This window comes from Pimephales promelas, chromosome 9, assembly GCF_988280905.1.
Source record: "Pimephales promelas chromosome 9, fPimPro1.hap1.1, whole genome shotgun sequence".
Lineage (NCBI taxonomy): Eukaryota > Metazoa > Chordata > Actinopteri > Cypriniformes > Leuciscidae > Pimephales > Pimephales promelas.
In genome coordinates, this window is record NC_142777.1 from 5,457,877 (window position 1) to 5,470,862 (window position 12,986).

Consider the following 12,986-nt stretch of genomic DNA (forward strand, 5'->3'; position numbering starts at 1 on the left):
TTCTAACGGTTTGGTTTGTTTTACTTCCTGTAATCAGAGCCGGCGCCAGATCTCTATCTGAAAATTATTCACAAGTGTATTTTAAAACACAATTCAAACGCATTAAAAATAAGTGTTCTTAAGTTTACCAGAACAAATGTGTCTCCACAGCACTTTTTTAAATTTAGCCCAGTATTATGACAACCAATTCAAATAAAGACATCAACACAAATCAACCACACAGTAGAAAAAATCTCAAGGAAATCAGAACGGAATTATGTAACCAAAAAGATTTTTATTATTCATAGAAATGTTCATATAAAGAGTTATTAAAAACATTCTTGCAAAACAAAAATCAGGAAAATGGAATAAAAACAGCCAATTCTTTAAGACTTTAAGACTGTACTGTTAAAGGGATAGTTCACTTTGAAATTATTTGTTGGTATGTTTTAGCTTACCTCAAGGCCATCCAAGATGTAGGTGTCTTTGTTTCTACAGTATTTTAAATTTTGATATTTTCAGGTCAAACCGTTCTTGTCTGTCAGTCGTATAATGCAGGTCTATGGTCACCACCTCAAAGAGCAGGCACAGAGAAGTCCAAATTAAACATGATTTAATGACTCGTAAATGTAAGTACACATTGATGGCCTAAGACACGAAACGAGCGGTTTGTGTGAGAAAACGAACAGTATTTATATCGTTTTTACCTCTTGTAACCACAGCCACGTCCAACTGATCTGAGGGCGCGGGCGCTTCGGTCTGTGCAAGCGTGCCGGAAAGCACCGGAAGTGATCTCTCGCGCGTGTACGTCACTCATTGTTTACACAGAGATTTCAGAAGTGTTTTACTTCACTGTTAAGATCTGAACATATTTAGATATACAGGAAATCGCAATGGAAGACGATTTCGATATATCAACAGGCAACGTAGATTTTTTCGCAACCGCACAAGAGATCACTTCCGGCGCATGCACAGACAGAAGAGCCCGCGGCCACAGAGTACTTGGTTGTGGCTGTGGTTACAAGAGGTAAAAACGATATAAATACTGTTCATTTCCTCACACAAACCGCTCGTTTCGTGTCTTAGGCCATCAGTGTGTACTTACATTTACGAGTCATTAGATCATCTTTAATCTGGACTTCTCTGTGCATCCTCTTTGAGGTGGTGACCATAGACCTCCATTATATGACTGACAAACAAGAACGGTTTGACCTAAAAATATCAAATTTGAAACTACTGCGGAAACAAAGACACCTACATCTAGGATGGCCTTGATGTAAGCTAAAACATATCAAAAATTAATTTCAAGTGAACTATCCCTTTAAGCTCACCTTTATATAGTGAACAAAATCTTGAATTTCAAAATAAACCGTGTCTATTTGAAGAAGGCTGTCAAAGTCTTCTCTCGACCTCGTATTCATAATGTGACTTAAAGTTTCTCAAATCATAGAAATGAATGCAAAATAAATAAATGAGGTTGTGACAAGCTCTCGTCATGATTAACCTAACGTCTAGCTTTCGGTCACGGATTGTAACAGTGATTTGCAAGTAAAACAGAATATTAAAACATCCTGTGTTGAACTTTTAGGAGGGAACTGGTGAAGTCTTGCTAAGGAAACACATGGTGTCGGGTGGGATCTCTTTGGGAAAGATGAACTTCTTCCTCATGGAGCCGGTGCTGGTGATGTTACAACGGCACATGACTGAAGAGGTACGAGACCGACTCGCCATTGTGTGTCCTGCGGATGGCCTCGGCCAGGATCATGGAAATGTCGATAACCTGCAGAGATCAGATCATATTGTATCGGTTAAAGCAGCTCGGAAGCATGTTAAAGACAGAACATCTGTATGATGGCATCCAAAATGTATTTTAAAACATTATGACACTCAACACTCAACTCACGATACCGGTTTCACGATACGATTTTCCTCAGGCTTTTTTTTAAAACAAATTAGATTTAAGACAAATTATAAATGAAAAAGTGCCTTTTATTAATTTCATTTTGAAATATATTTGTCAAATAATAAAACTACATTGGAAAAAAAAAAATCCCTGCAAGGTTGTTTCAACTCAGTGTTTCTGTCTGTCTGGTCAAGAGGTTGGACACTGGTATCTTCAGATTCAGATTATTTTATTTCATGCCATGTCAGCAGTCAGAGCTATTTTCTTGGCAAAAATTCATTTACAAAAATACAAACATCATATAAATACAACAAAAACAAAACAAATATAAACAAGAAGTCATATTATACAATATATATTTTTTTTAATTAACATATGATAAAAAAAATCCAGAACCTTTTCAGGCATAATCTCATTAAATATGTCCTTCAAAGAAGTAACTTCATAAAAGAGCCTGGTATCGTCACACACTAAGTACAAGTCTGTAAAATTAATACCACATTGACAGGTGTTTTACATGGTAATAAAGGAAAGATTTTAATTTTGTCATAATTTGTATCATTTTTTAACTAGAAAGAGTTAAAAAAAAAAACAGAACACATTTAGCAAAATATGCCATAACCATCAACAAATTATTTAAAAAATAAATAAATCCATGTACACATTGAGAGAAAGAGATAGTAAAATAAATACGACACATGGTTGCCATGGAAACATTGACACACCTTGTGATCTCCGTAGCTCTCACACTTGTCGTTTTTAACCCTCTGTTGATCGGCTAATAACCCTCTGTTGATCGGCTAATAACCCTCTGTTGATCGGCTAATAACCCTCTGTTGATCGGCTAATAACCCTCTGTTGATCGGCTAATAACCCTCTGTTGATCGGCTAATAACCCTCTGTTGATCGGCTAATAACCCTCTGTTGATCTGGTAATAACCCTCTGTTGATCTGGTAATAACCCTCTGTTGATCGGCTAATAACCCTCTGTTGATCGACCAATAACAAAAAAAAAAAACTTTTTGTTTACATCTTCGCTTTTGTTTAGACATTTAGCTGTTTTTGGACTAAATTATCCATTTGAAGGAAAAAAACTGAATTCAGTGCTTCAATTTGAATCAAAGATTTCTGGTATGACAAACCTGTATTTTGGGGCAGTGTTTCATCTTCTCCTCCTGAGGAATGGTATTGGTGACGACTACAGCCTCAAAGCAAGCGTTGTTGATGCGTGAAATGGCCGGTCCAGAGAAGATGCCATGGGTCAGGATGGCATATACTTTGACTGCACCAGCTGATATTAACCTTAATACAGAAAGAACTCAATTAAACTCTTATTTTACACAAGAAAAACACTACCGAATGACACGATAAATACTAGAAATATCGGAAATGTATTATTTTTAATAATATATTGCTTTTAACTTTTTTTTCAACATGTTTTTAAATTCTGACCAGTGAAGTATTCTGAACAGCATCTGCTATACAAATAACATGTTTCAGGCATGTGATTGGCTAAGGACAAAAAAGCAGGAAAATATACGAGCCCCCAACAACCCCCCCCCCCCCCCCCATCATCATTTACTCTCTCAAGTTGTTTTAAACCTGAATAAGTTTCTTTCTTCTGTTTAAGTTATTTGGAAGAATGTGGGTAAACAAACAGTTGATGTACCCCAGTGATTTCCATAGTAAATTTTTCCCTATGGAAGTCAATGGGGACCAGCAACTGTCTGGTTACCCACATTCTTCAAAATATCTTCTTTTTTGTTCAGCACAAGAAATAAATGAATACAGGTTTGGAACAACATTACAGTGAATAAATAATGACAGAATTTTTATTTTGGGGTCAACTATCCCTTTAAGAACAAGCGGCTGCATTTTTATTTTTAGGGCTACTGTCACTTTAAGACCTGTACGCGACATGTCTAATATACACGGAGCATTTGACAAGCAGATTTCTCGCAATTTTCTCGGTTTGCATTGAGTTTAGACATAACCAAATGTTCTTATGTAAACCTTGTGTGTATTTGAGAGTATTAGCGAAATAATACTCGAAAGATAACTTAGTCCAGCAACCAGGCGCTGTTAGACAAGCTTTTAGTTCATGTGCGCGTCGGGTGTCCGCGCTCAGAACAGCGGATCAGCAGTGAATGACATGTTTAACCGGCAAGGCTTTTAAAGCACATGCAAATTAACTTTTGTGAACTCGCTGAACTGATGTAGCCGTTCCTCTGTGTTAATATTGCGAGTATTTGTCGCGTTGTACACTATGCTGTTGAGACGGAGGTGTCAGGACTGCAACTGACTGAATGCACGATATACATATTTCTACAAAAGCAGTCAGCAGCTTGCTTGGAGCAAGGATCATAGCGCAAATTTGAAATATATTGATATATCGCCCAGCCCTGGTGACCTAACTGTGATGATGACAACGATACCAGCGCGAGAGCGACTGAGATACGAAATTGAGCAGGTGAACAAGCTGAACCAATCAGATATTCTCTGGCTGAACGCAAATACGTCCTTGTTGATACTTTGAAAGGAACTTTCTGTACGCACGTCAGCCAGTTATGGGTTATGTCCTCATATTCTCCCCTTTTCACTCCGGCTGCCGACACCCGTCTCCCTCTTTTTTTTTTTTTTTTTTTTTTTTTTTTTTTTTACAGATCTGCATGATTCACGTAGGTCACATTTTCAGGTCGGAAAATCCGGAATTCCGGATTAATCCGGAAAAATCACATCCCTGATGTTTTATTATGATTTGTAGCTTCTTACTTATCCACAGCATGGCAGACGGTACCGCAGGTGTCAGCCATATCATCAACCAATATGGCCACCCGGTCTTTCACATCTCCAACCAGAACCATGCGGTCCACCTCATTTGCCTTTTTCCTTTCTTTGTGAATAAGGGCAAAGTCAACATTCAGCCGGTCTGCAATGGAGGTCACCCTGTCAATGGGAAAACAGCTCAGTCAGCAGTTACACACGATAAGAGCAAAACCAAACAGGCCATAATTCAGACGGCCAACAGACCTCTTGGCTCCTCCAGCGTCAGGTGACACGATAGTGCAGTTCTTCCATTCTGGGATATTTTCCCTAATCCATTTTAAAACGGCCGGCTCTGCGTATAAATTATCCACCGGAATGTCGAAGAAACCCTAAAAAAAGAGAACCAATTCAGACCTTTGAGCACGTCCATTCTGGTCATTTGTGATTACTGTGTAGGTACAAAGATAGCATTCACTATATACATTGTTTTGATAGACCACTTTATACATGCTGCTAACTACAAGTAACTTTGTGCCTACATGTCAACATTTCAACCTAACAGTCTGCTAATACTCAGTTGACATGTAGTTGCAAAGTTACTCATAGTTAGTAGCAGAGGGCTTGACATCAACTTTTTCGCTCACCAGCCACTAGTGACACCGACATTCAGCATTTTGCTAGCCACAATTTTGACATCGATACCACGAGAGAATTTTTTTTTTTTTTTTAATATTGTCTCATAATTTGGCAGCAGGTTTATTAGGCTGCTGTCACTTTAATACCCGACCATGGATCCATTATATTGATACACACACATGCGTTTTCTTTCTCAACTGTTTCTGATCACTTCTTTGGCCAGAGGAGAACTGGTCCCCGACTGAGCCTGGGTTCTCCCAAGGTTTTTTTCTCCGTTCAATCGCCTGATGGAGTTTTGGTTCCTTGCCACTGTCGCCTTGGCTTTTGGCTTGCTTAGCTGGGGACATTTAATGTTTAACAACATTATTGATCTGTGTTGTACTACTTTCATGTTATCACTGTGAAGCTGCTTTGAAACAATCTGTATTGTAAAAAGCGCTATCTAAATAATATGTGACTTGACTTAAAGCATAACTGACTGTGTGTTAATGTTAAGCCCTGGTTAGTAGATTTATTTAAAGATACAGTACAACTTACCGAAAGGTATATTTACTTGTACATAATAACGATCAATCAGTGTTTTCAAACACGGAAAGAGGTCAGTAACACTGCAGGAGAACAGTTGTGTCACAAAACGTTACATTTACCTCAGGAAAACCATTTAATGACCAGCACATTAGTTGACTAGAAAAAAATAGCAATTTCTTGATAAACATTAACAGACTGGGGCCTACCTAATATTTATCCAAATGAGTCAATATTGAATTAAGACTGAAATAAAATCCAAGAGTTTAATTGAATAATACAAACAGTAACCTACCAGTCATTGTCCCATGTAAACATTGTAACATGTCACTAAACTTTAAACAATTTGGTTTAGTTACCATATGTTTTGAAAATCACAATTACAAATAGAGAGCCTAAGTCCCGCCCCTCCGCTTCCGGCTCATGGGACCTTATTTAGGAAAAAACATGAATGGTAGTCAATGGCGAGAGACAACTTATCTTTTTATTCCGTCTGAGCCGTGCCCTCAATTACACATACGATGTTTGTCAATTTAAAAGATAATTCTGAAAGTCAAAAACGTCGCAGTCTGTCATACAACAGAAGAGTAACATTTAGTTTTATGTGAAAATCGCTCAGTGAACTACATCTCCCTGGAAGCGAATGAGATCCGCTGCTCGTGTGTGTGCAGTCTGGTACAAAACACTCAGGTAGGACGGCGTAACGTTACGATTATAACGTAAGACTGTAGAAACAATGACAGACAGCCTCAGTAAAGTTAGCTTCGTTCATTGAGAGAAAATGTGCGCCTTTGGGGTTTGTAGTCTTTGTAATTACGTATTTTCACAGTCTTATACCTCAACGGTTTTACATCAAACTGCGACTTTCTTTACTTTAAAATGTATCTTTTAAATTGACAAACATCATATGTGTAATTCAGGGCACAATTCAAACGAGATCAAAATATTTGTTGTCTACCATTGACTACCATTCAATATTTTTTCGAAATAAGGTCCCATGGTGGTCGACCGGAAGGGGAGGGACTTAGGCTCTCTATTGTGATGCAAGTTGAGGGGTTTTTTTAGAGACCCACAATGCATCTGTTTTTCTTGAGCATTAAAATATGAAGAGTTCAGATGCAAAAGCCTCTAAATGCCATTTGAAATTTTCTTCTTTAATGATGATTTTTATCAAACTTGTATATTTAAGTTCAGTGATTTCACTTAAATAGCAATGATAATTACCTATTAATTGTTATTTAAGTGAAATTACTGAACTTAAATATACAAGTTTGATAAAAAATCATCATTAAAGAAGAAAATTTCAAATGGCATTTAGAGGCTTTTGCATCTGAACTATTCATATATTTTCATTAAAATATACCGTATACCGTGATAAAAGCTCAATCAATTAACCGCAGCATGAAGTCATGTGCTCACTACAATCAGCACTTTTTCCCTTTCAATTTTTACATCTAAAGCACATGATTCTGCAGTTTGTTTGTTTTATCACTAAACGGTTTTCAGCGCCACAAACCGCACCTGTATTTGTGACGCATGCAGATCCATGGTTATGATGTGGTCGGCACCGGAGACCGACAGCATGTTTGCCACCAACTTGGCAGAAATGGGTGCCCGACTCTGCAGAAGACAAGAGAAGATTTAGCGACACTTGACTGATTCATTAAAGTGTGCAACCTACTTTCCATCAAACTACAAAACATTCAGCAAGCGTGCACACTAAATGTTCACAGGTTACATCACAAACAATGGCATTTAACCTTCACCCCACCTTATCCTTCTTGTCCTGCCGAGCGTAAGGGAAGCATGGGATGACCGCGGTGACTCGGCAGGCTGATGCGATTTTACAGGCGTTTATCATAATCAGAAGCTCCATAAGATTATCATTAATTTCGCCACAGCCACTCTGGACAATGTAGACATCCTCCCCGCGGACACTCTCGCCAATCTCCACGCTGCACACAACATCAGGGACATGAGGGCAAAGTTAGACCTGACCAAGATCAACGGTTACATTATACTGGAAAACATTAGATCTCTTACTTTGTACATCAACAAATAGAACATTTGTTTCATATAGTGGTGGACAATTTACCCATAAAAAATTGTCCACTGGTAGATTTTAGCTTATGTGATGTAGCTGTGATCATGAAAGTAGAGCCCGACCGATAAAGGATTTTGAAGGCCGATACCGATACAAATATTTTTGGGTTTTAAAATCCGATATTCCGATATATCGGCCGATATTTTATTTATTTATTTGAAACTGGACATGATAGTCACAAATTTTGTCATGCTTATTTGAGTTAAGAGAACTGATGGGGATGTTCTTTTAATTGTTATTCAAGCAATGTATGTATCGAGACCAACTCAACGAGTGTTGCCAACAGGAACGGTGTAGTGTGCCCTCTGGTGTACAAACTATACAACTCCAACACTCATGACATGGTTCAAGCGTGTTTCGTCCGTTTTTATTTTATTTTTGAAATATTCATTTATCGGTCATTATAACTGCCGATACCGATAGTTTGGAAAATGCCTAATATCGGCCGATAATATCGGTCTGCCGATATATCGGTCTGGCTCTACATGAAAGCTTATCGTTTGCAAGTGTTTAAGTTTTGCGGTTAAAAAAAACAGTGATTTTAAGTGCAATATGCAACAAAAGACAACTCATTTGGCTATACACGTGCTGTCTGAGCGACGGTTTCTCAGGGCTGAACAGATTAATACACATACTTGTGTATTAGTGACCATGCATTTGCAGGTAAACACAGTCATTTATGTCTTAAGAACGTAAACAGTTGAGAAAGAAAACGCACAAGTGTTTTTGATCCGTGCAGTCCGTCTTAAAGTGACAGCATCCTAATAAACCTGCAGTCGTTGTTAATGCTAAGGCATAAAAAAAAAAGATTGGTTCCGGTTGTTTGTCAGTTGAGGTCATGGGTCGGTAGGAGATTTTTTTCTTTCTTTCTCAGTGGCAGTAAGAAACATTGGAAAGATACTAGGCTACTTACTAAACCGCCAATAGGTGGCGGCAGACGGCCGTATTAATGAGCGAGTCATTGATTCATTAATTCAAACGATTTGTTTAAATGTTAACAGATGTTAATGAGTGGGTCAGTGAATCTTTCATAGATATCTATATAAAGGCTAGATATCTCGTCCACACTGTCGGCCAATGGAGGTCGACGTCTGCACCTGGCGGCCATCTTGTCACAGGCAGCTCGCTCACTCGGAACATTGTGTTAATGGTACATCGTGTACTATTTAAATAACCATAACTTGCTCAATTTTCTACCAATTTTCAAATGGTTTGGTTTGTTATAAACGCCAAAGATGTAGTTATGACACTGCATACTTATGAATAATAAGCGTATAAATAAATAATCATCCAGATAATTATAGCCACGTTAATAACGTTTGTAAGAAACCAAACCGTTTGTAAATCCGTCAAGATTTCAACGAGATAAGAGTATTTGTGTTCGTGCTGACCACTCATCTTACATCAGCTTGCCTGTGACAAGATGGCCGCCAGTGATGACGATAGAAACTCCGCCTTAAGACATCTAGCCTTTATACAGATATCTAAGAATCTTTGACTCAATCGATTCGTTCAAAATGCTGAATCATTCAGTAATGAAAACAGTTCGAGTGTTCCGGTGTGATTCGCCGTGGTTCTGCTGTGATTTTTGTTCGGAGCTATTTTCGCTGCTGAAACAGAACAAAAACAGCCAATATTGCATCTAAAATGTAAGTGACTAAAATGTTATTGTTTATTGAACTGTTGTAGGAAATCAATGTCACATTTTCAATCGTGATGGTATTCAGTAAAAATAATTGAGGCTGCTTAACACGCATGTTAAAATATAGAAACTACACATTTAGATGTTTTATAGGCACTATGTTGTTAACTGAGTGTGTGTGTGTGCTGCGCTCATGTGTGTAGATTTCTCCTCGAGAGGATGCGCGAGCGTCAACAGCGCAACCTCACCGTCAGTAGGCTAATACATTTATTACACACAATCGATCGCAACTTACAATAAATTTAATAAAATCAGAATCATTCTCTCGGTTCAGTGATTCCCTAGTTATTATTTTTTGTTTGTTATTGATGTTCTAATCAGGCTACTTGTCCATTCAGGCAAGTAAAATTCTCTTTTACTTGTCCTTCAAAATTCTATTTGTCCCGGACAAGCGGACCGGGCTCTGGAGATACGAAGCGCGGCAGGTTAGTGTTTTGGATTGCATAAAATAGTAAAAGAAACAAACAAACATGGCGAAAGAAGTGGTAGACAGCAGAAGAGGGGATTGGGATTTGGGATGATTTTTAATGAAACGTGGGAGGCGGATGGAGGTTACACTTTAACGTATCATGTGGTGTGTGCGTGCCTAATGCATGCATTTGTATGTGTGCGTATATGAATAAAAGTGTCCTAAATGACAAAAAACAAAACAAAGACTTGTATATGTATTATAGTTCAGTTTGACGAACGATGTGTGAAATAGTTTGCCTCAAAGTTTTTTTATCTGTGTATTTATCATTTAATTTTTATTATTTCTTCCCCAAGCTCATAAAATAAATTTGGGTCGCACATAATTGGACAGGGTCGGTCGGAAACGGGAACCAAACAATTTTTTTTTTTTATGCCTAATCAAACAACAAAAAAGAGAGACACTCTCTCACTGCTCTGGACTGAATTACTTTTGTAATTTTTTTATAACTTTTGTAAGAATATGCAGTGTTGTTTAATACACTCAATTACTTTAGACCTTAGTAAGCTTCTTTTTTTGTATTTTTTTGTTATATATAGTTGCAAAAACCTGTATGACTTACTTGTACTGAACACGACTCAATAGTACATTTTCCCCATACTTTGGAAGTCAAAGGTTTCATCATTTTTTATTTTTTTGTCTGCTTGTCATATTCTTTAAAGCATATTTTATGAACAGAAGAAAGAAACTCGTACAGGGTTGGAACAACTAAAGGCTGAGTAAATGATACATTTTGAAGTAAATTTTCTTTTCAGGGGGGTGAACTACACCTTTAACCACTGACATTACCATACAGTAACGTGTATGCAATCTGAATTAACGTTAGGTAACTTAATCACTAAGTATCGTCTTACATCTAAGCTACTGTAACCATATGAAACCAACATTGTGCTTGTTTTGTAAAAGTAACGTTAAATAAAACATTATTTATCAATGTTTCTCATAGCAAACCGATAAGCAGTGAATGTAAATACAGCGAGCTCATGGATCTTTCACAGTCAGAAATCAAATTACGGGCTTGTGACAACATGTGACCCACCAGACTATCACCGTGTCAAATGTAATTATATCGATCATGTGTGGAGCAATAAGCGAAGCAGTCCCAGAATGACTAAATGCTCTTGGTCTCAAGGTGCAAAAGCTCAACCGATACTAATATAATTGTCAATTCAACAGACGTTTAATTATTAGGTAATATTTAATGACAATATTAGTCACAGCGCACAGTATTCTGGGAATCGTCGTCTTTTCAAACCCACGTGTGGCACTGGCGGTCTTTATCTGAACTACAACTCACAGCAGCCCGTGAGTAACGGCACTCCAACATGATAAACTAGCATACAACGTTAACGAGGTCATTTGCAGGAATAACTCACTCACCTCGTCTCTTGGTTGCTAAACTTTTTAGTCACCACTTTCCCCAATTCCAGTCCGAGGCGGTCGGCGATCTTCTGGGACAGATCCTGGTGGGAGCTCCCGCTAAAAATTTTAATATTGGGCATTTTGTTGTTTGTTTTTTCAAGATCTCACTATTGAGTAGATCCCAATAAACAGAGAGAGAGGTGTAATTGTTGAGATATTTCTATCCGATGTCGATCCGAAGTGCAGTCGCCACTACCTCTCGGCCATTGTTGATCCCACGGAGCGCGCGTGACGTCACACACTGCTGCCCACGCCTTCTTCTGCTTCCATTTAATGGTGTTGAGAAACTAGATAGACTGTATTATCGCCGCCGACTGGACTGGAGTGTAAGGAAGGAAAACAAAACAAAAATAAAGAAATAAAAAGGCCTACATAACTATAGAATCAATTCTTAGAGCGCACGTGAACGCCATTAGCGTTTATCACAGCGTTAAAGTAATTAGAGAACGGTCTTAGCGGCTCCTAATTTAATTACAAATGATCATTTCGGAAGTCAAAACTTTAGCTCGAAAATACATAACATTATTCAAGAACCGCTACAAACCAAACCAATCTCTGTTACCTTAGTTTAACTCTGTAGCTGCTTGACTTGACTCGTTAACGCGTACTATGGCGACCGGAAGTGCGATATCGTGAAGACACTTAACACACATGAACAGACAATGCCTAAATATATCATAGAAATACGCTTTACCAAATGCAGCTAAAACCGCAATATCTGCTTTTGTATATGCAAATATAAAAATCAAATCAAAACACTGTAAAATGTTTACAGTATTTTCACTTACAGTACTTACAATTTTTACCTTTTACTGTCTATGATTTTTACTGCATCGGCTATATGCACGATCGCTTCCGGGTTTGTCTCGGCCCGCCCAGTTGCATCCGGTGCTGTGTCAGAAGACGATTTTGCATTAGGTGGAGATGGCGGCAAATTACACTTGCTGTTTACTAAAACGTACTGCTGATTGATGCAGCTTCTGCGACTTCACTAGTCAGATTTCGCACGATATGAGAGAATACTCACCCTCAAAGTTGTCGATGTAGCTCGAAATATATAATTTAAAGCCCTTCTCTTTTTTTATCTTACATGTGACTGCTAACTGCCTCACAGTTGTTAAAATCATTCACGTTAACTGCAGGACGTTTTTGTAAACAGCAAGTGTAATTTGCCACTATTTCCATGCAAAATCAATACATTTAAATGAATGGACATTGCAATTTGCGGACGACATGATTCAGACCATGAACTTGAAAATAAAACAGATTTAATAAACAATGGTGTTGCTTAAAGGGTTAGTTCACTCAAATATTAAAATTCTGTCACCAATTACTCACCCTCAGCTAGGGATCCGGTGGGGTCTTCTGCTGTTGTAAGTAACCCATCTGCCTCAAGGTTGTGCGTGTTGTGGCTTCACAAATGCTTTGCTGCATACCTCGGTTGTAACGAGTGGTTATTTCAGTCAAAGTTGCTCTTCTA

The 12,986-nt window shown here is 38.1% G+C and overlaps 1 protein-coding gene across 1 annotated transcript; it reads right to left on the reverse strand.

Moving 5' to 3' along the window:
• Positions 1-250: 250 nt before the first annotated feature.
• Positions 251-11,765, reverse strand: prps1b (phosphoribosyl pyrophosphate synthetase 1B). The gene is made up of 7 exons (XM_039694242.2): positions 11,465-11,765; positions 7,581-7,764; positions 7,331-7,429; positions 4,913-5,037; positions 4,655-4,828; positions 3,025-3,184; positions 251-1,759 (listed from the first exon to the last, which is right to left on the reverse strand). Exons 1-7 carry the CDS (start codon positions 11,584-11,586, stop codon positions 1,667-1,669), a joined length of 957 nt encoding a protein of 318 aa, XP_039550176.1. The 5' UTR covers positions 11,587-11,765; the 3' UTR covers positions 251-1,666.
• Between the last annotated feature and the right edge of the window lie 1,221 nt (positions 11,766-12,986).

Coding starts and splice junctions, on each gene's coding strand:
- prps1b (XM_039694242.2), bottom strand. CDS start 11,586: ATGCCCAATATTAAAATTTTTAGCGGGAGCTCCCACCAGGATCTGTCC. Junction 7,765..11,464: donor TTTAGCAACCAAGAGACGAG/GTGAGTGAGTTA, acceptor TGTTGTGTGCAG/CGTGGAGATTGGCGAGAGTG. Junction 7,430..7,580: donor GGCAGGACAAGAAGGATAAG/GTGGGGTGAAGG, acceptor TGTCTTCTGCAG/AGTCGGGCACCCATTTCTGC.